General features: G+C 37.1%; 1 protein-coding gene across 4 annotated transcripts in view; it reads left to right on the forward strand.

Moving 5' to 3' along the window:
* GRIN2A (glutamate ionotropic receptor NMDA type subunit 2A) overlaps positions 1-22191 on the forward strand; it is a 197260-nt gene that overhangs the window by 136140 nt on the left and 38929 nt on the right. For all 4 annotated transcript variants that reach the window (XM_076350575.1, XM_076350576.1, XM_076350574.1 and 1 more), the window contains 3 exons: positions 4072-4197; positions 6799-7028; positions 13531-13691. In XM_076350575.1, coding sequence (XP_076206690.1) covers positions 4072-4197; positions 6799-7028; positions 13531-13691 — 517 coding nt within the window. The remainder of the gene's footprint in view (positions 1-4071; positions 4198-6798; positions 7029-13530; positions 13692-22191) is intronic.

Consider the following 22191-nt stretch of genomic DNA (forward strand, 5'->3'; position numbering starts at 1 on the left):
TTCTTGTTTCAATTGTTCATTTCTCCTTTCATTATTTCCCTCTCCTTCTCTTTTAGTGCTTATTGTTTACTTCTGTATTTGGTGGTTAGCGTGAGTTTACCTGAAGCTGAAAAGAGAATGAGCCATGAAATGGATCAAAAGTGCCTGGAATGCTGTTATGTTCCTCATAGTGTATTTGGGCCCAGTATTTTTAAGGATATTTTGCACAGGAAAGTAGTGCTAGCGACACTAAAATAATTTAAGTGAAATTGAAAAAAAAAAAAAAAATCAGTATTTTCCAGTTATCTTACGGAACAGTTTAGTATGTTCAAGTCCATTGGGTCAGCAGTGATGCCATTTTTGCATCACTGATTGTCTGGTTTCTTTTTAGATTGCTAAGTGTAAGTTCTTCACTTCCACTGAAATCACTTGTAGCCATCGAGGAGCAGTTTGCTGGTGTAGTATCAGCTACAAGTGGGCAGATAATTGGGTTTTCTTGCACAAGAATCATCATTTAGCCATAGAGCTTATTTCTCATACCTGTTCCATAAAGGCACATTACAGAGATGATGCCAATAAGTATGACACAGTGAGTAATCAAATAACTTCCCAAATGCGGTGATACCTAAACAGATTTTGTTGATGGTTAATATTTTTGTTTAATGAATGAAAGACTTTTTAATGAAGTTATAAGAGGCTGTACTTTTAATGAAAATATTCAGATAGCATCTTGTCTTTTCTATAAGTCACTGACTTGTAAAGTTAATTCATTCTTAAAATTGCACTTGCAGCATGTTGAAATTATAATTTGAAATATAAGTGCTGGGGTGTTCTCTAAATGTGCTGCAAGTGCAGTTGATTTTTACTATGGACTCTGCTTATCTCTTAAAAACCTGCTAACAGCTACCATCAAAAGAGAGGCTCCTTTTGCATTTTTCACAACATAGTTATTAGATTTCTAAAATGCATTTCATGTTATTGGTTTAGTTGGGCGTATATATAATTCAAAAAGGTAAAAATAACCCCTTCTTATAAAGCTCAATAGAATAGCATTACTTTTGAAGAAATCTGATTTACTGCACCAATAAATCAAGTCTGTGCTCTCAGAAGTATGTTCTGGTTTTTCAGACGTAGATGAAACTGCCGCTTTACTGGAATTGACTGTGTATTTCGATGAGGTGTGCATAGTAGTAAAATGCTTTGCCGTGCGAAATACTATCAGGCAGATAACTGAATTTATTCACAGACTGATTTTGTTTCAATTAAGTGAATGTCTAAGAATAGAGTCATCTTACATAATTCTTTTAAAAGATTTGTTGTCAAATACAATATTATTTTTTTAAAATAGCACTTGATTACAGTTCATGAAATACCTGTTTTTCTGATTTGTTACTATGAATGTAGACAAGTACAGGATTTTGTCTGAGCTCGATTTTCCATTCAGTGGTTGTGTCCAATAGATGTAAGTAACCGATGGGCTGACAGCCTCTTCCTCATTATCTGCGGTGTTCTGATTCTGATGCGGGTGTCTCCTTCAAATGAGAATTTTATCCACATTAAAAAATTTTCATATCATACTAAAATTCATATACACTAGATCCACAAATAAGTTTTTTGAAGATTCTGTGGAGATTTGATTCAACTTTATTAAAAAAACCAAACAAAATAAGGGAAACCTCAAATCCAAATTTCTGTATTTTTAAGAGGGAGAGAGTTCATAGGTGAAGTCAGTTTTCTTTTTTGGGAGCATTGGTGGAATAGGAAATCTATGCCCCTATTTATTTTATGTATTATTTAAGTATTGGTTTTGGTGGTGGGAGGTAAAACTTGAAGTCAGTGGAGTAAGACATCTTTTTCATTGCTCAGTATTCTCCATTGCCAATCATTTGAAATGTACACTAGCAAGTCATATATTAGTATTTTTCTGCCATGTCATAGCTTTACTGAAAATTCTTATAAAACCTGCTGCTTGCCTGAGGGAAGTTCTCCTTCTGTCCTTTGAGAATCAAAGAACAGTGCTAAATGTGTAATTTGATCTCTAATATGACAGGAAGATCGACTTTGTTATTCAATTGATTTTGTACTTGTTCAATCTTACTGCTTGCTATTCTGAATGGCTTTTTATTTTCCTATTGCTTCTTTTAATTGTCCACCTCATTACCAGACTGCTTAAATTATTAAAGAGCGTTCTGCTTAAACTGTTGTTTATAACTCGCTTTTTCACATCGGCTTGTTTTGCCCTTTGCCTTATTTAGATTTTGACGAATTACCATTGCTGTTTCTACACTGTTGCTTTTGATAAGAGTTTTATCAGGCTTGCTTTCTTCTATGAGAATGCTGTCAAATTTGTATGATAGTTTTATGTGAATTCCTATTTAATCCAGTTAATATGTTAATTCATATAATATTTGTTAACAACTGTATTTGGCTACATAATGTCCTTTATCTGTCTGCATCTGAATGGATCTTTCTCTGCCTTTTACGAATTCTGTTATTTTTTTAATTTACTATTCTCTTCGAAACAAGTAATTATAGTAATTGAAAGAACTTCATAACCTTTCTTAAAAAAAAAAATAATTAAAAAAAACCAACCAACTGTTCCTTAACCTTATCTTAAAAACAGAAAGAGAACAGTTTGGCTTAAAGTTTCCCTGCCTTGCCTTTTTAGTTCGCATCCAAAATCACCAGTGGGGCTATTTGGAATTTGGTCTTTTCTTGGTTCCAAATTTCTGAAGAAATTTTAGCAAAGGCAAATGATCTCATGAGATTTTCATGCTTGGGCCCAAATTATTACACTTCATTCTAGTCCTGGGTGAATCATTCATGCTAACTCGGGCAAGGTTCAGATTGGGCGATTGGGCTTAGCACACCTCAGTTCTCACTCATAGTCGTTTTCTGCAATGATGGAAGAATTTTCAGTCGTTCAAATCTTAATTTAAATTCAAAGAATGAAGAAGTTAGGATGGAGGAACCTCTTGGGCTTTCAAAAACAGGCAAAGCATTGGAATACACTGATTTCTTTTCATTTCAGGTGCTTCTTGATTCTGTCCTAATTTGAAATATTACACTAACATTTTTTTCCTCATATTTCAGAGCACACTCACACTTGCATTATCTACGAAAATTAGGATATAAAATGCCGCCAAATGAGCTGACCTGATAAAGAGATATTACTTTGCTATACAAAACCTTTCTTACATATATCCTTATACCATGACAGCTACAACAGGGACTCCTGAAATGACAGAGAATTTGTGACTGGGCAAGATGATATTTAAGAACTTTGTGTTATCACATACTATTACCATATCCAATCCTTTCAAAAAGTTGGTGCTTAGTCTGGTATTTGAAACTGCTTTTAGTTTTCTCTTCCAACCTACTTCTTTTACTTAATCGTGGTTTTTCTGTCTTCAAACTGACATTCAGTTTTCCATGAAAACCTTTTGATTTCAGAAATTTTCTCCCAGATGAGAATGAGACTTTCAAAAGGATGTGTTTGCAATTGGTAAAAATGACGTCTTCATTGCAGGTAGATGAAAGTGAACACAGAAAGAAAAAAATTCTGAAACAAAAAAAATTAGTTTGAATGCAGGTATTTAGCTTTTTTCCCCAACACTTTTTGTTGGATAGAAAATGAGAGAGAAGTCTACTTCACTGAATTACCAAATGTATTAAACGTATGCTTAATTGCTTTTGCTCTGCAGAAACACAGTCATAATGGTTGGACCATTCTGTTGATAAATGCATATAACATAGGATAAATAGAAATGGGCTACCTGATTGTAGACTGAATAAGCAGCGAGTCAACCAATTATTTGCCACTCAGTGTCACTGAAGGCTTTGTCGAAGAAAAGTGTGCAGCCTGTTTTTGAATTGCAACTTACATTTAAGATTTTGACTGTATGAATTTTGTGTATATATACTAACAGCAGTTCTTTATATATTGTTACTTAGTTATTTGCTAGCATTTTGGATGGTAAAAGCTAATTTAAAGAAAGCTGCTGGGCTTGCCTAGCTGAAGACATTAGAATTCTTGTGCTGCAACTGGTTTAATGAACTGTGTTTCTGTTTCTCTTGTCTGTTTTGCTGCAGAGCCTTTTAGTGCTTCTGTCTGGGTGATGATGTTTGTGATGCTTCTCATTGTGTCCGCCATGGCTGTCTTTATATTTGAGTACTTTAGTCCTGTAGGATATAACAGGAACTTAGCACAAGGGAGAGGTAAGCTTTGCATTTTACACAACCCTAAAGCTATAAAAATCAATTATTTCCCATCCCTTGCCCTCCATCTTTTAAAATAAACATAACATAGGAATAAGACAGTAAAAAGCAGCTATGAAAGTATGTTTGCTCTTCATTTAAAATATGATTTCTTGAGGGTTTATATGCTCATGTTTGTATTCTAATTAATTGGAATAAAGACATATAGAAGGGTAAGTGGTATTAGAGAGAGTTGTATTCAGCCCGTGTTTGGTTAGCATACTGTATCAGTTGTAGAGTGTCAGCTTAAAAAAGGATTGGAATAAGTTCTACAGACTTCTGACTCTCATGAATTCACGGTTAATTCAGAGAAAATGATCTAAACTGATGTGGTTTGGTGGATAATCTGGAAAAGTAGCAGTTACGTTGTATATAGTTTTGTATAGTCCCTATAAAAAGTCTGATGAACTCGGCCTTGAAATGAGGCCAGCGGCAGAAGGACATCGCTTCTTTCTGTGTAACATCCATGGTTATAGAAACTTCATTTTCAAAATATACCAGCACAACAAATTTAATACAGAGCTTGCCTTTCTTAGTGAAAGCTGCAGTTGTATATTATTAGCACTTTGACCTGAGAATGAGGATTCCATGTATTGTGGTGCCCTCATCTTTACTTACAGTCTTGCCCTTTCTTTACTTACAGTTGAGAGTGCAGCCTGTTTTTATCATACTTGCCTAATTTTATAACAAGAGATCTTCCAGCTTGGTGGACACAGTTCTGGAGACTATTACAAGCTAATGGTTTCTTCTAGATTATGATTGGCGTGTTCCCTGAAAAAGGGGATTATTGTAATGTTCAGATGATGTTATAATTTCAATAAGATGGTAAACATGTAACCTCTGTCCAAAATAAACACTGTGTTTAGGAAGGGGAAATCAAAGGTGAATATAGACACGGGGGATCTAGGGGCTAGATTATTTAGCGTACTTACGGCTACAAAGGCATATTATGGCACTAGACCATCCTAACTTAGCTCTAGAGACTTGCCACGAGTCCAGCTGCCATTAATTTGAAACATGGGAAGCTTAAAATAAGTGGGAATCTTTATGCAGATTACTCCTTTCCCTAGGCATTTTTGGCAGGATGAAGCTCAATGGTAATACAAACTCCAGTAGCATAAACAGACCTTTAGACTGCTTTCTTGGCATATACTTCCCTTATCATTGTTGCTCAGAAAATACATATTATCCCTGTATCAGCTCAATCTCAAATGGCTGTAGAAGGCAGTTTCATAAACCAAAAGTCAGCTCCGTTGTGTTTATTTTACTGCACTCTATCTTCTTATCACTGCTGCAGAATAGAAAGAGGATAATCTAAGATGTTGTGCTCAGTTGCATTGTGAAAAATTTGCACTGTATTAGCATTTCTACTGAAATGAGAACATGCACTGAGATAGGCACTTTGGGTTTTATTCTTTTAATAATAATTAAATCTTTATTAAAATAAATTATAATTAAATTAATAACTAAATCTGAGTTTGTAATCTGCATCCCCTTGGATAAAGGGACAGGGCAGGGAAGGAGGTAATATTACAGGTGTCTGCATCAGAGCTTATTGTCTGAATTGCCATTTAATTATAAAATAGATATACTTATAAAAATGTCAAATGAGTCACAGTCAGGGGAGGCCTGTTTCTTTCTATTGAGGATAAAGGGAGTCTAGATGACGAGCAATACGCGATGACTGCACTGTACTTACCTGGAGCTGGGTAAGAACAAACTTCCCTTTATTCTAATAGGGCTCTACAAATAAGGCCTTTTAAGTGGGTAATAGCATTGCTAATCCACTTCTGCTACTATGTGGGCATGAGGGCATGGTGCTGACCACTTCTTGCTTTGGGATGAATTAAAAGCTGACTGAAAACAGGAATAACAAAAATTACAGAATAGATTATCTGGGACGGGTTTTTGCCTGTAATGCCAACACATTTGAAGCCACAGAACTGACTGAGGTAGCCAGAGGTAGCCAGAGTCTCGTGTGCTCTCAGTTACGTATCTCTACAGGTAGCTCCTTTGTGTTGACTTACTGATTTATTCTCTGAGTGTAAAGTTGCTTAAAAGTAGGTGATGTATTCACACATTTGATCTTAAATATGCCTACATAAAGTTCAAAAAGCACGATGTTGGAAGACTGGGGGTGGTAAACAATAATTTGGGTGAGAAAAGTACTAGAACTGAATCATTAAGACTTAAACCCACAGTTTTCCATTTTACATGTCCGCTGGCACAGGAGACTGAAAGGGGCAGTACTGTGGCACATATCTTACTGCAAGAGACACCAGTTTGCTTCTCCAAACCTATGCTTTCCATTTTCATTTTAAAACTTTTGAACTAAATGCCACGTAGAAAAATGTTGAATTATTTTTTACAAATATGGAAATTAATGTCATTACAATAGAGAGCACCTATGGTAAATCTTGTGATTCCATTGGGAGTACAGTGAGTATGTATTGAAATATTTTTTTAACCATGTCTTTGTGAGTAATTTGTTGTTATTATGTAGGGTATCTTGCCAAGGTTTAATTTAACTGCAACTAAAATAACTGCTCTTTGCAATTACAGATCCCCATGGACCATCCTTTACCATTGGAAAGGCAGTGTGGTTACTCTGGGGCTTGGTATTCAACAACTCTGTGCCTGTGCAAAACCCCAAAGGGACGACAAGTAAAATCATGGTGTCGGTTTGGGCTTTCTTCGCTGTCATTTTCCTGGCTAGTTATACTGCCAACTTAGCTGCATTTATGATTCAAGAGGAATTTGTTGACCAAGTGACTGGACTGAGTGATAAAAAGGTAGGTCTTCAGCTCAAAAGAGGTCAGTGTCCATTCTTCATAATCCTTCTACAAATTTGTACTTTGTGTTAAAAAAACTCTGAGCAAGATAATAAGCTAAACCTGGATGATTTCATCCTGAGTGTAACCCTTTAGTAACAAACCTAAGACCCAAAGCATGAAAATATCAGACTGTTTTCAAAGTCTTTGAGTTGCCTTTTCAAAAGTAACTGCATTAATTGAAAAGTACCTTTATTTTGTGATGGAAATAAATTCCTGTTTGATTAAAAGGAATGCCTCACCAATATACAAAAGCTTGAAGGAAGAAAAAGTCAGTTTGAATGCAGGGAAGGCATATTTAAAATTATTTGAACATCTCTGTGTGGAATATTAATAATATATTAATTGACAAAATATTCAAAAAACCAGCAGCTATCCAGTAATTATTGGAAGCCAGTTAATGCTCCTGAAAAAATGTCTTTTTGCTTTTTGTGCAAGGAAGTTATAGAAAGAGTTCTGATTTAAAGTAGTGCCAGCACAAATAAGCAAAGAGAAATGATAAAAAGTGATACATATTGTCTGTGGATGTTTGAATGTTTTCCTTGTATAAAATGGCAAGAGTAAATAGGAAAAATAAACATAGGAAAATTTGGGGTTTTGTGTTATCACATTGAAGTGAGATGTAAATTGCATAGGATAAGGTGCAGAATTTTGATGTGTTTGTGGAAGATGCTTTCCTAATTCAAGAGCTTTTGTGAGAATTTTACCTTGAACAGTAGACTCTGATAGTTCACTTAAACCCTACTGAAGTTTCACACAAACTTGCAAATAATAAATATGCTTATTTTTCATATTGTTCTAGCTTGACTGAACTTTCTTCTGCTGAAAGTATACTTCCTGGATCTTTGTACTTGTGAAGTTTAATCAATAGTCTTATAAATCAGAAACCTAGCAATTACTTCTTTTTTATTTCATTTGTGTAACTGCTTTGTAATAGTGGTATTGGATAGCGGGATTGAAGTTCATTTGCAAAATTATTGTTGTGATGGATATGCGCAAAATACATGAAGGACATGCTGTTTTCAAGTTTGTGCCCAGTTGTTTTAAAATGAAACTAAATATTGACATTAAGAAGTAATATTTAAATAGAGTATAGCACAAGGGAGAACTTCACAAGGGATTTTTCTCGAAGGACAGAAAATAAATGAAATTGTTGTTCAAAAGAAGGCAACAGCTCAGATAGCCTTGTGTCTGTTTTTTGTTTTAACTGCTTTTTATGACCAGCCTTTGATTGATCTCCTGAAGTATCAAAGCATGAATTGCAAGCATGGCTAGAGGAAAGACAGATAAAAAGAAACAAAAAATGATAGTAGTTTTGTTTTCATTAAGTTGTGTTGTCGCAAAACCTTTGAAAGAGTATGAAGACTGTTAAATATACCTCTATTTTAAGATAATATTCTTAGTAGGAGACAGATAAAAGGTATTCTTCTCTTGAGGATAAAAAAAAAGGATTTGAGAAATGTCTTTCTCCTGTTTGTGAGAAAGTACAGAGCATTTTCCTGGGAAGTCTCGGTTTTGGCAGGATTTGGCTTGCACCTGGCACAGCACTAACATTCGGGTCTGCCAGTGCACCCTTATCTTCCTCTCTCTGCTGGCTGTTTGCCACCCTCACCCATGGGCTGGGAAAATGTCAGTATTTGTTCTGTAGCTTTTGGCTAATAACTTCCTTATTTTTGTCATTTTTTTATTCTCTCTGCTAAGTAGGATTTTCATTCCACAAAAAGCAAAATAAAAATAGAAAAATACTTGAATCAGAAAATGCCATCTGTTTTTGTTGGTCTGCTGATCATTTATTTGATCTGCCACCTTTGTTTTTATTTTACAGTTCTTCAAATTTTGCCTGAAGCATATAGAGATAAATCAGGGGAGCCATGCCTTTTCTGATTAAATTAAACAAGCCAGAAGTCCAGAAAAGCAATGATCTATTTCAAAACATTCTTCTTGCCATACACAGGTTTTACATCCTCCACAATCCTGAGGTTTCTTGGATTTTAAAAATTCAATTAATTAAGGATGATTTATGGGAATATAATCTGATTTATGTTAAATTATGTTTCTCCCCTCTTTGCCTTGTTGCTGCAACGTTGTTAGTAGGAGAACAGTTCAGGAATTTGCAAGAACTTTACTGCTGTTCAGTAGAGAACTCTGACCCTTGCTGCAAGCAAAGCGGTAATAGGCAAAGGCCAGTGAGAAGGGACCAAAGTATGGGTAAAATTAATTATAAATAAGTAATATCTAGAAGGGCAATAAATTTTTGAAAAAAATTCTGGGCTGGTAAATCAGTTTACTATACTTCCCCTCTCCCCTTTTCCCTACTGCCACAACTGAAGAGTCAAGCTCTTTTGTCAATGCTGTATTGTCAATGCAATAAAGTATTCCCGATTAGAGATACTGGGGTTTCCAAATCCAGTTCCATATATGACAGACTATAGAGAAGAGAAGGCAGGAAAAACCCCTTCTCTCTCTGAGCAGTCATCCCTGACCCTCAGCATTCAATATCTTCCCATTCAGGAAATGTGTTACACTCAGGCTTCTGGTTCACCAGGTTTGCTGAACACATGATAAGGTGCTATTTACCCTCCTTCACTTTAAGACCTCTTGATGGTTTCCTCAACCTTCATAATGTTGCTAATGAATTTCTACATGCCGTGTCATCTATGTGTCACCCAGAAATACGTGGCACAGCATGTACTGGAGTTACTAGGGGTGGGTGTTCATAAACTCAGATGATTCAGAAAATGAGAAGAAAATTATATTTTGACATTCTTGTGTATGTAAAAGATTTTTAAAAGCTTTGTGTTCATAAAAAGGTACAGAAAATGAGTCCAAATGTATCCAGCAAAGCTGGTATTCGTAGCACTTGTTACTTTTGAGACCATTTATGCCTTTTTCATGTAATGAAAGAGCGGCAAGATTGCTAAGGGAGAGTAGATAGAGTAGATAGCAGTGGACAGAATTGTCTTGCAAAGCGTTTATCTGCTGCGATTCCTCCACACAGACACATTTTAAGAAATGCCTCATGTGCATGTGGTCTAGGGGATTCTCTTCAGCCTTAATAGGAAGCCTTAATTATGCCATTTACAGGTTCCTTATTTTTGCATGATTCACAGTATTCTTGTAACCTGGCTTTACATTTTTGTGCAATAAAATGTCACAAGTTCTATAGTTACTTAGAGAAAACAGAGCAGGCTGAGGTCAAAAGGCAGCATGGATGATGGGGTAGATAGGGTGACCCTCTCACCCCAGTCAATCTCTCCACTTCCATATTAGACCTTACAGTGCTTTTTGAGGGTTGTCAGGCATAGATATCGAATGTATTTCAGTAACTGATGATTATAATAATAGTCTTGGAATTACTAATAGCTGTATTTTTCAAAGATCAGAAATCAGATTGTCAGTGTTTTCCATCTGGTAAAAGAAGAAATGAGAGAGTTCAGATATGAGTGTTTTTCTGTCACTCCAAACCAGCCATAATTCCTGTTAAAATCTGTGTCAGCAGAGGGAGAATATTTACTATTTTCTACTATTATAGTAATGTTTTCCACAGTTCCTTAAAATACTCCAGAACAATAACAAACAACTGCTCTGAATACCAGCTTTTTCAGGCAAGCATGAAAATCTTCAGATTCAGTCAGTATTTAATGTTTCTGAAAGATCATTTTACTGGCTTAATGAAATTGTCAGTTTTATTAAGGCATATATGTAAAACAAAATAAAAGCAAAAGATTGGAGTTTTGTTGCCATGTGCCACAGTTCTAGCAGCTGGCAGAGCATGGGGAAACAAGAACAAATTGGTTAGTCTTCTAACTAACCAATAATAACGGTAGATCTCGCCACAATTATGATTCAAGCAGGGGGCCTGTGCATTCAATTTAAGGATTTTATTAACAATTTAAAAAAATCAGCATTTCAGAAAATGTCTAGGAAGATAATTTTTTCCTTGCAGACATGATATATTTTATTTCCCATCATGGGGCTTCAGGGAAAATTAGTGCATGTAGAGACTTGATCCTTTTTTCTTTCTTGTCTCATGCCTGCCACATAGATCTTTGCTGCAATCACAGAGCCTATATGCTTCTCCAGGACATGTCAGTTCACAGAATACAAGTTCAAAATTATTGATGAGAACTTTATACACCTTAGATACGAGTGCACTGTTAGTAAAAAGATTTTGAACCCTTTCTTTCTTCTTTACAAGCCGTCTGTGAGCAGGCAGTAGTAGCAGACAGTAGTTTCAAAAAAATTATCTCCCCGTGACTGTTAAAATTTGTTGGTTGGGTGTCTTGTGCCAAGAAATTCCAGTCTGTGGGTGGTGTGTGGAACTATTCATCTGCTTGTTATCCCTGTGATCTTTGAATGAACTACTACTTTTTATTAATCTCTGCTCTCCTGCAGAAATATTTTTGTGTTCCATGAATGTTCAATTTGGGATAGATCCCTCAATTCCTTGAACTATTCCTATGGGAGGAAACTCCTTAAACTCACATTAATGTTCTTGAAAAGTGAGAATATTCAGAACCAAACTCCATTTCTAAATTACCAGGATATTCCACCATAATCTCCCTTTTCCCCCAATTCCCCTCTCATACCCCAGGACTAGGAATTGAGCTTGCAGAATGGTCACCACAGCTGAATTTCCAAAAAATGTCAGCTGCATGAGCAGCAGCAATTTTTACAGGTCTTGAAATCGACATTGTTTCTTTAATTATTTTTTCCAGTTCTATTGACTGAAAAATTTGATACAGATGTTGGGAGATATTGGAAGCCACTCACTACTTCAGGGATTCGTTATCTGTAGATTTAAATAAAGTTAGTAGCAAGCTACATCTGTATCAGTAGAATCTCTGGACATATATTTAAGAGCCGGGTTTGTTTCAGTGCTGCATAATGAACTCAGAAAAGGAGACAGCAAATACAGACTAAGAACCATGACTAGTATACAGCGTAATTTTAGTGCATGGGTCAATTAGTATGTGTAAAGTAGTAGCAAAGTAATAATTTAAACAGTAAAGCTGTGAAAAGGGAAAATGAGAAAAGTAAGACATCTGTTAGCTAAACGAATAAAGAAGAGTTCATTCCTTTATGTGTTGTCAAAATATGCTTAATTAAAATGAAGCATTTAATCGTAGTTCTGTAACATGAAAATATTGTTGCAGCAATAATTTCACAGTCAAGGTTTGATGGAATTGAAAATACTCCCAGTTTTTGTATAAGCCTATTTGTATTCTCTTTGCAAATTGGCACTGGATCCTGGGAATTCTTGATGCCCTGAGACCAAACTTTAAAAAGAGAAGTATTACATATGTAGCCCAAAGCAAGCAGCAGCTGTATAAATATTAGCTGTCTCTTGCAGCACAGGGTATATAGATTGCTCTTCTAACTGCAACAGTAAAAACAGGGTGCATTTTACCATGGAATTCATGGGTGACTGCTTTTATCAATGCTCAATTGAATTTCCTCATTAGCCAATAGTTCCTCTAGTTTGAGTGGCCTTTTTCATTTATTTCTCAAAGAGACATTTTAACTTAATCCTAAAGTGTCACTTGGTATTTAAAGGGAGATATTGAAGAGGCACATATAAAATTTTCAGGTCTGTTAGCAAAAGTTTATGTCAGATTATCTGAATGATTTCCAAATCTGAAACCTGAGTGTGCCCTGAGCAATTGCTATTCCTTTGCAGATATTCCCTGGCTGGTTTGTCTGTGCTGATGCAAGAGTGATGCACAGAGGGTAAAATTGTAGAATAAACCTATGTGCCCTCAAGCAAATGGTCTGTAGTTTTAAACTGTAGGAATAAATAGGTACTAGGATTATAGGTGTGAGAGCTCCAGAAGCCCTTTTCATGTCAAGTGATGTAGCTGCTGAGCCCCCGGGGAACTTTTATTCCCCTTGAGTCACGGCGGTGGAAGGAAAACCAGCCCTCACCCTGTCCCTCCCTGCACACAAGCTTCCTGCAATGACCTGCACCCCTCCGGGAGCAGTGCGTTAGGCTCCCTATCAAGTAGTGCAAATGATCATTTGCCTTCTTCATGTGGGGACCCACAATGTCTCAACTGAGATGGAAGTGCAAAATGACTATCAACAAAATACTGTTTTCTTTCGATTGCTGTTTACCAGTGTGTCTGCTTGTAATTTGAGTTCTCTAGGGAGATGTTGGCAGATGAAGAACATCTTCCAGTATCTTTCTGCTCCAGTTTCTGCTGTCCTGCCATATTACAATGCATGGGAGAAAGTCACGTTACAGTGGCAAAACTGAGCTGTTTTTACTTTGGATGTAGATGTTTCTGTAAGTTCAGTTGGTGTGAAGACACAGTTTCTGGTATAATAGAGCTGAATTAACCCACAGCATTTGCCTAGAAGAAATTTGAGGCAGCTTATACAATTTCTGTTTTTTTCAACCTGAAATTGCCCTTCTTCACGTTTTGAATGCCTGAAACACTTTGCTTTTCCCTTTTCTCTCTAGTTTCAAAGGCCGTATGATTATTCACCTCCTTTTCGATTTGGAACGGTCCCAAATGGAAGCACAGAGAGGAATATTAGAAACAACTACCCTGATATGCACCTCTACATGACAAAGTATAATCAGAAAGGAGTTGAAGATGCCTTGGTCAGCTTGAAAACTGGGTAAGCTTTTTTCCACGGATTTTAAAGAATACTATAGGCTTTGCAGAAACTGAGAAATATTGATCTGCACTTACTGTGATACTGAACAGACTGATGTCAGGCATGCTGTGTAGTACATGGCTCTGGGGTTTTTTTGTTTGGTTTTTTTTTTCCATCTGCACTGTACAGATATCAGAAAGGAAAACAATTGCCTGTGATTTGTACGACTATTTTAAAATTGCATGGAAGCTTCAATGTCCAATGTAGAATAGATTCAAAGGGCAGAATTAGTATTTCCAAATTTAAATAGAGTTGATACAGATGGACCTGGATTTGGGTGGGGGCTCAACACAGAACATGATGTTTTATACAGTCCCTCCTTATCTTTGCAGAACTATCTCTCATAGGAATGTGCTTTCACAGGGTGAATTTCTGACAAAGCTTGTTTGTCTGGCCAGTGTGCAACTAGTTGTCATTTCTTTTCAACCTCCCGTCCCTTTGGTATGCTTTTAGGTCCACGCTTACATTTTCTTTCCTCCTCTAATTAGCATGGCTCTGTACATTTACTGTCGCATCTGAAGTATTGACTTTCATCTTCATAAAATCTGTTGAGATGAGATAGTCTCAAATGTACTGTCTAATCATAGAATCATTAAGGTTGGAAAAGACCTCTAAGATCATTGAGTCCAACCGTCAACCCAACACCACCATGTCCACTAAACCATGTCCCTAAGCGCTGCATCTACACGTCTGTTAAATACTTCCAGGGATGGGGACTCAACCACTTCCCTGGGCAGCCTGTTCCAATGTTTAACCACTCTTTCAGTAAAGAAATTTTTCCTCAAATCCAATCTAAACCTCCCCTGGTGCAACTTGAGGCCATTTCCTCTCGTCCTATCGCTAATAATCCTGCTTCTGGCAATCTTGGTAAATATTCTGGCAAATATTATTGTCCTTCCTCCTTAAGATCTGAGATTTAGACTTGAGTGCCATCCTTTTCTCTCTCTGAAGTAGCCTGTTCTGCCTGATTGGACAAAGAGACTGAATTTTCATTCTTAATCCTCAAAAGGTATGAGAGTGACTCACTACTTGTATCAGTATTCATCTGGGTAACAGGAATGTGTTAGCTCTCTTAATCTTTTCTAAACATATAGGCTTGATAAGAGCATGTGTATTTTTGTTAATAATACTGCATTACAATAATCATAATTTATCAATATAGTTTGTTTAGGTTTGTTTTGTTTTGAAGTGAGAAGGCTAAGTTACCCATAGTGGATTTAAGTACATCTACTCTAGTGGCTGTTTCAAGGCACATCTCGCCTGCTATTATATATTTATGGTGAACACAGGACACATTTCTTCCTATACTAAATTAAGCTGTTACTTTTGGTCTTTCTTTGGGAACTGCTTGTCCTTTTAATTTTTACTCTCCTTCTCCCAAACACGTAGGGGATTGTAACATATTTCTTATGCGAAAAACCCTGAAGTCCCCAAATCTTTCCTTAGAGTGCAGGTTCTCTTCTTTAAAAAGTTATCCTTCCTACTGTTTCCTTCTCTGCTGTCTCCATGTTGCTGTCTGGACTCCCTCTGTTGTCATTTCTCAAGGCATTCTCAACTGGCATTTCTCAAGCACCGTTTGTCCCATCCTAAGATAGAGATGTGACATAACGTGAGATGAACCTCACCCAAGGTCTTCCAAACTGGAGGCAGAGCTCCTGCTCCACTGAGCCTGTGCAAGTTATGTGTCCTGGGTGACAGCTAAATTATGCATTATAGACAGTCAGCTGAATGCTACCTTTCCTGCTGTGATTTTTCTAAAGAAGCTATCCTTAATTTCAGCCACTGCTAGGGCTTGTTCAGTTGGATGGATAGTTTATTTAGGGGACGTATATTCCTTGTACTTTTCACCAACCATTTGTGCTACTGAAAGCCCTGAAAAACTGCTGTTAGCTTTAAAATCAGGCCACCTGTCAGACATTTAAGCATGAAAAGGGGGGGCTACCTGACTGCAGGGGAGTTCAGCACATTCACTAAAACTCAGGCTGGCAGCTCTTCTGCCAGCTGCTGCTCTTCCTCAGAAGCTTTAGTCCTTTTGACAGCATAAGCTATTCATTTTTTGTAGATTGTTTTTTTTCCCCCCGCTGGAGGTTCTTTCCTATTCTAAGTGATTTCTCAGTGTGGACACCCCCAGGTGTCTACCTTACTCCCCTTGACTGACATTTCTGTAGCAGATGGTGCAAATAAGCTGCCATGTGCAGTGTTTTCCAGATCAATATAAGTAACTGCTACACAGAGCTGCGCTCCTTAGTATTTTGTCTGATGGCACCTACAGAAGGATTAAACAGCATGCCATCAGCTTCTGAAGTTTCCCCTCAATAAAAGTGTCACTTTATGTTTGCTTGTATCACAGGTTTGGACATTCCAGCAAGAGAGTAGTGTCAAGTGGGCTTACGTATTTTCTGCCTTCAGCTTCTGCAGAGGAAGAACTGTGCAAAGACCCAATCAATGTGGTAATAGGGCACTAAACTTGGTTACAGATCAGGCAGCATGATTGTACCTTCTTTGTGCCTCAGAGTGGTTTCTCTCTGGAAAGATGATTTCATTTAGGTGACCAAACCGATCAGGCTCTGTCATCCTCACCTGTCACTTGCACCTTGAGCCCACCCAGATTTTCCTTTTTGCTAAGATGTTTGGTGAGGATGTGATGCAGTTCCCGTGGCTGACACCTCAGGGATCTCTGGAGCTAAAAGTGTCCTGAATGAAAGAGATGAGACTGTATAATATGGGACTGTAATAACTTGCATTCTCTGTAGGGAGGAGAATAGAAAAGCATGAATAGGTATTTGGTAGTGTATTACAATTGCCTGCCTCTCCTTTTTCTCCAGACTCATATTCTTCAAAAACATAATTTTTCACTTTTTCTACCAAATTTTCTGTTCTGTTCCTCAGTATACGTAACTGTTTCCTCATTTTTTATATACCCGCGCTATATCTTCTTCCTTTCTCCCTCATGAATTATTTGACCAGATTGTTTCTCTCTTCCATATAAAGTTTACCCTTTCATCCTTATATAGACTTGATTGAGCTTTCACCTTCCTTATTTTGCTTGATCCCATGATTTTTAATACTTCTTGCCCCACAGAGCCTATGTTGCTACTGCTCTTTTGAGGATGACCTGTCTCTCCTTCCCCAAACTGCTTCTGAGCAAATATATAATTTGTATTTTGCTCTTCAGTATGTATGTGTTCTGCTTACCTCATTACAGCTATTTTGTATGTTTTCATCTTTATCTCTTGTCAAAGCTGTTCCCCTACTTTTATCTTTTTTCTTTTTTTCATCCTCATTGGTAGCGTACAATGAGCAATTTTTCTTACATGTGGTAAAGCTTGCTGCTTCTGCACAGGTTTTTGAAGATGAACTACATGGTAATTATAGAGTCATAGACTATAGACCTGGGAAGGACTTGCAAAGATTGTCTGGTTGATAACTGCTGCTGCGAGTCAAAATAAATAGTACCTGTGTTATTCCTGAAGAATGTTTGTATAACCTGTGTGTATTTCCAATCTCACTTTTAAAACTACTTTTGCTTAATTGAAGACATAAGATTTAGTCCCCTTTAATTCCTTATATACAGTGTTTGATTCTAATTTTAAGGTGGAGCAAAAAATACCAGCAATCAGGCAATACTTAATGACTTAATAATGCTACACATGTGGCATCTGATCTAAATAGAATCAAACTATCAAGTAGTCTCTTGTCACAGTTCAGTCTGGTTTTGCTGTATCTTAAACTCGTAAGTCTTTCGATCAACCTTAATTAGCGTTAGCCTCTTGAGATGGATTGGGAATATCTTTGAGACCATCTTGTTTAATACATAATGTTATTGAGTTGAACTGGAAGGAGAAGCGGGAAGGAGACAAACATAAAGCTTCAGATGCACAGATTTCTCTAAGATTTCTTTTTTGTTAGAGACATGCTCATGTCCCTTTCCTCATTCTGAAAACAAATTAAAAAACAAACTGGTTTTTTTATCTTGCTTTCTCACAAGAAGTGAAAAATCAGCTGCTTCAGTGCAGTCGCTAACATGGCCGGGAAAAACCTCAAGGGCAGAAATACAGATAGAAATGTGTATAAAATAAATGATGTTCCTGCCTTTATTTCCTGGTCTGGTGCAGGGGTTAGATAGGTCTTGTGTTGGAGTATTGCTGTATGTGCAGAGATGAGCATGCTCACATCTGTGTCTGGGAAGCCCTGAACAAAATACCCAGCCCCTTTCTGTTTTCATCTTTGAGAGGTGAAGCTAATAGTGTTTCAAAAATTAACTTACAAGGAAAGCATCTGCATTTGGTTTTTTTAATTAGAACAAACAACTTCACTACATGGGCGATAGGCTTGGACCTATCTTGTTCAATTAACATCGAAAATGTTTGAGATCATTCGAGAAAGGAATCAGCTGGGAAATACTGCAAAGCAAAATGGAAATGAAGTTTTTGCTTCAGACTGACATTGACATTATACCTACTCCTTCAGGTGAATCCCCATGGGGGGTTCATTGCAGCTTACTCATGACGGCTTGTTGCTATCAATGGTGAAGGCAAATTTATCAGCTATATTGGCTTTTCCCCTTTGTTTGGCAAGAAATTAACCTTTGTTTCTGAAAATATTAAAAACCAAAATCTGTAAAGTCTCAGTATTATCTACCTCTTGTCAGTAGTGTCTTATTTCTGAGATTCAGAGATACAGTTCTCAGCTGCTGAAACACCATATGAACAACAGCAGAACTTTCTGTATTTATTAATTAAAGGTATCAGTTTGCAATCAGGCCTGTTAAAAGGGAGCAAAATTCACGTGTCTTATTATTGAAGTACTACTTAATATTTTTCAAAATGCCAAAATATTGTCCCTCCTTCAATGCAATTTAGTACTGAAAGTAAACACGATCTTACAAGCTTGTCAAATAATGTACTGGTGTTTTTCCCTAAATTTCATGCATATAAGGGATCAGCTGAACCACATCTGCTGCGCTACCTGTAAAGCTTCAGTTTGCTCTTTAGGCAGGACTGAGCGGCTCAGGAATTCTCCAGAGTTTCTTGTTCCTTTTCCTTAATGAAAACAGAAATGGCAGGTATTTTCCTGAGCATTATTCAGAAGAGTAAAGTCTGTAAGACATTAGCTAATGTATTCTTGGTGGGTGAAGTCCAGCTCTGTTAGAGCCATGGTTGCTCCTCTGTGTTCTTTAGATGTTTATTGATGAAATAAAGTTCTAAAAGTGCATCGCAAGCATTTCTGTCTATGCTGCGTTTAATTAATCTACATTTCTAGAATCCTCTGTACCAGAGAGAGAGATCCTATTGATTTTGCTTCTTGAAGAGAGAATAAGTCTTCGAATAGGAAGTAGTTAATTATTGCGTTATGTTTACGGTGGATGTTTGGGTTTGTTTGCTTCTGTTTGCCTTGCTATATTTTTCCAGAAGAGGTTATAGTTAAAGAATGCTATCTTTTTGCAAGCAAAACAACCTTACCTGTGTAATTCTTTGGTGTGAGTTGTATCAGCTCATAGCTGTTGAGTTTGCATGTAGTGTTTCTCCGTGTATGAGTGTTCTGCTGCTGTAAAACTGCCAAGAGGAGAAAATGCAATAGCAATAAACTGGAAATGCATTTCATGTTCTCACCTTTGCCCCAGCACATCTACACTGGAATATTGTCTGGGATTTAACTGCTAATGGCTGAAATTAGAAAATTTAATTGGGAGAGTCTCTTCTTACTATAGAGATAAAATGGGAAACTTTCACTTGCCTATTGCCTGTCACTGATGAATCCGATTTTTCTTCACTTCCTTAATTTTCCTGGCTACGAGGACTGCAACTGAGTATCACGCAGTATATATCTTGTTTCAAGAAAAGAGATGGTCTAACTGATGCTGTGTTATGGCAGCATATTGATGTGAGGACTTTATTTCAGTTTCATTGCAAAAAGCTGAGAATATAACTGGTTTCAAGGAAACTGCAGTAATGAATCCCTTGTGTTCCACAGGCAAACAGCCCCTTGTTGTACAGCTGCAGACCCCCTTGCTGTCATGAGTGGTTTTCAGTTTTTATTTACAGCCACAGCTGTGACTATATATTCAGGGATTTGATGCTAAAGTTTACTTGGGGCTCCATCTGCCTTCCTGTTAAAGATTGCTATGCTTGGTAGTCTATGCGCATCAAGTTTAATACCTTATTCCCTAGTCATCTGCGGCATGCCGGCGGAAATACGAAGCCGCTTGGAAAGAATGCTGTGGTGGTAGCATTTCTGCACTGCCGGAGCCTCGGCAGGTATGGCCTCAGATGCAGTGGATTATCAAATTTGAGCTGTACCCCAAGAAGATGCTATCAGCCTGCAGGCGTGTCCTGAGCTGCTAGTCGCTTTGATAGGAACATGGGATGATTCTATTCCTCAGCATTTTTTAACGACAAATAATAATGCTAGAAGAAATGCCTGAAAGTATCTAACTGAACAGTGTGAATGGGATGAGAAGTTATTTCCTCCCCGCAAGCACACTCTCCCATGTGAAAACAACAATTTGATTATCAATATTTTTTTTAGAATCCAATGGTACTAAGCAGAGAAAGTGCAAGAGAAGACCCTAGAAGGCTCTGATGCCCTTTTAACCCCCAGTCTCTAAGTTTGTTGGCCTGAATTGGATTTCTGTTGTGCTTACAGCGCTTATAAATTGTATCCAATTCACAGCTTTGCACACTCTGTTATTTGCTGAACAGATACAAACTGGTCAGGGGCTGTGCTGGCAGCTTCTGCAGCATGGCACAGGCAAAAGCAGGAGGCAAACATCTCCATTTCTGTCAGCTGGAACGCAATTCAGGTTGTGCCCAGCAGGTCCTTCTGTTAATTAGGGCTGTCGATTAAAGTGGTGGTGTGCCTAAAGTAAAAAACAAAACAAACTTGTCTTTTAGGCAGCCAGCTGACATCTCCACTTGGATGCAAAAACAATTTCAATATTTTTTGCAGTATTTTCAATTTATTTTTACAGAAAAACTGTCATCAAAATTTTCATCAAAGTTGTTTATTATTTCTGTGGTTCATACCTTTTCACCTAAAAAGAGGAGGGAAAGCTATGAGATAAATTACCTGTTTGAGAGAAAAATTATACATTTTAATTTTTCATAAAAAGCACAAGTTCTTCATCATTCTTGTGGGCAGATAGTAACAGCTTGCAACCAGAACTCAAAGAAATGTTCAGCAGACATAAATTTTTAAACTTTTAATCTAGTGGCTCAGTATTTTTTGACTGTTTCTGATTGACAACACCTTACAGTATTTGTAATTGAGAATATTCACTCTTTTGTTAGACTTTTAATGTTACAGTACATACTGCAATTCTTTTACCAAATTTTTAAGAAATTGCCAGAGATGGTTGACTCCAAAGTGTGTTTGAGGGAGAAAGGGAAAGGTCGGCAGGCAGCATGAGATATCTGTAATAATTTATTGCTTGCGACCCTCCTGGATGGCTGTTATGATACCTGAAGAGAGAAACTGTGCTGGAGGCAGCTTTAGCACAAGCACTATTTTATGCAACTGAATTTTAAAATAATGTATCAAATCCTTAATATCCAGCTATCATTCTAAGAACATGATGTTTTCCTGCTTTCTCATGGCCTACTCATCAAAGCTCTCTATTCTGAGCCTGCTTGGGTTCTGTGTTTTTCGCAAGCTTCAAAAACAGGATTAAAAATCAAATACAGCAACTGAAATAGCCAGTTTTTAGATGGGTGATCCTTGATCCAGTCACATTTTTAAGATGTCACTGAAACAGCAGCCTGTAGTTGAAGTATGTACTGATCTTGATGAAGAGGGAATGATGTTCTTCTCTTTCAAAGTGTGAAAGCCTTAGAGAACTTTTGGGATACTCAAAATTCACCAGTTTAAACTACCAAACCTGAAACTTGTTTTTTCATGTGTAATTGGAAAAATATTTTCCTGAGTCTGCATCCGCTGTTACTACAACAAAACTTATAATCTAAGATAGGAATTAGCCTTTTTTTTTTTTCAAGGAAAGTACTGAGTGATGAATCCAATTTGTATCTCTAAATGTTGTTTCATTAAGGAGAAATGTTTAAGAAAATTACTGTCCATATTTTCATCAGATCTATAGGATATTAATTTAAAATATTTTTGTCAGACCCTGAAAGGGCAAATTATTGTGCCAGGTGATCATTCCTTTAAGGGGGTGATAAATCCAAAATATGAATGTGTGACATAAGATGAGAAATTAATATTTCAGATAATTCACTGTCAATGGTACTTATAACTAATGGTCAGGAATATAAAATAGCTTAGAGGACTGATTTAACTTGCTCCTGGATTGTTCTACTTCCACACAAAGGCACCCACTGGACCATTTTTCTGCATGTAACTTTTGGACATTTTTGGAGGCTGACGCTTAGAAGCATCCATTTCTGCAGCTGGTCTGAAAGACAAAATAAAAAATTCAATAGAGCTGTGAGACAGTACCATGGGAACT

Source organism: Aptenodytes patagonicus, chromosome 13 (genome assembly GCF_965638725.1).
Source record: "Aptenodytes patagonicus chromosome 13, bAptPat1.pri.cur, whole genome shotgun sequence".
Taxonomy (NCBI): Eukaryota; Metazoa; Chordata; class Aves; order Sphenisciformes; family Spheniscidae; genus Aptenodytes; species Aptenodytes patagonicus.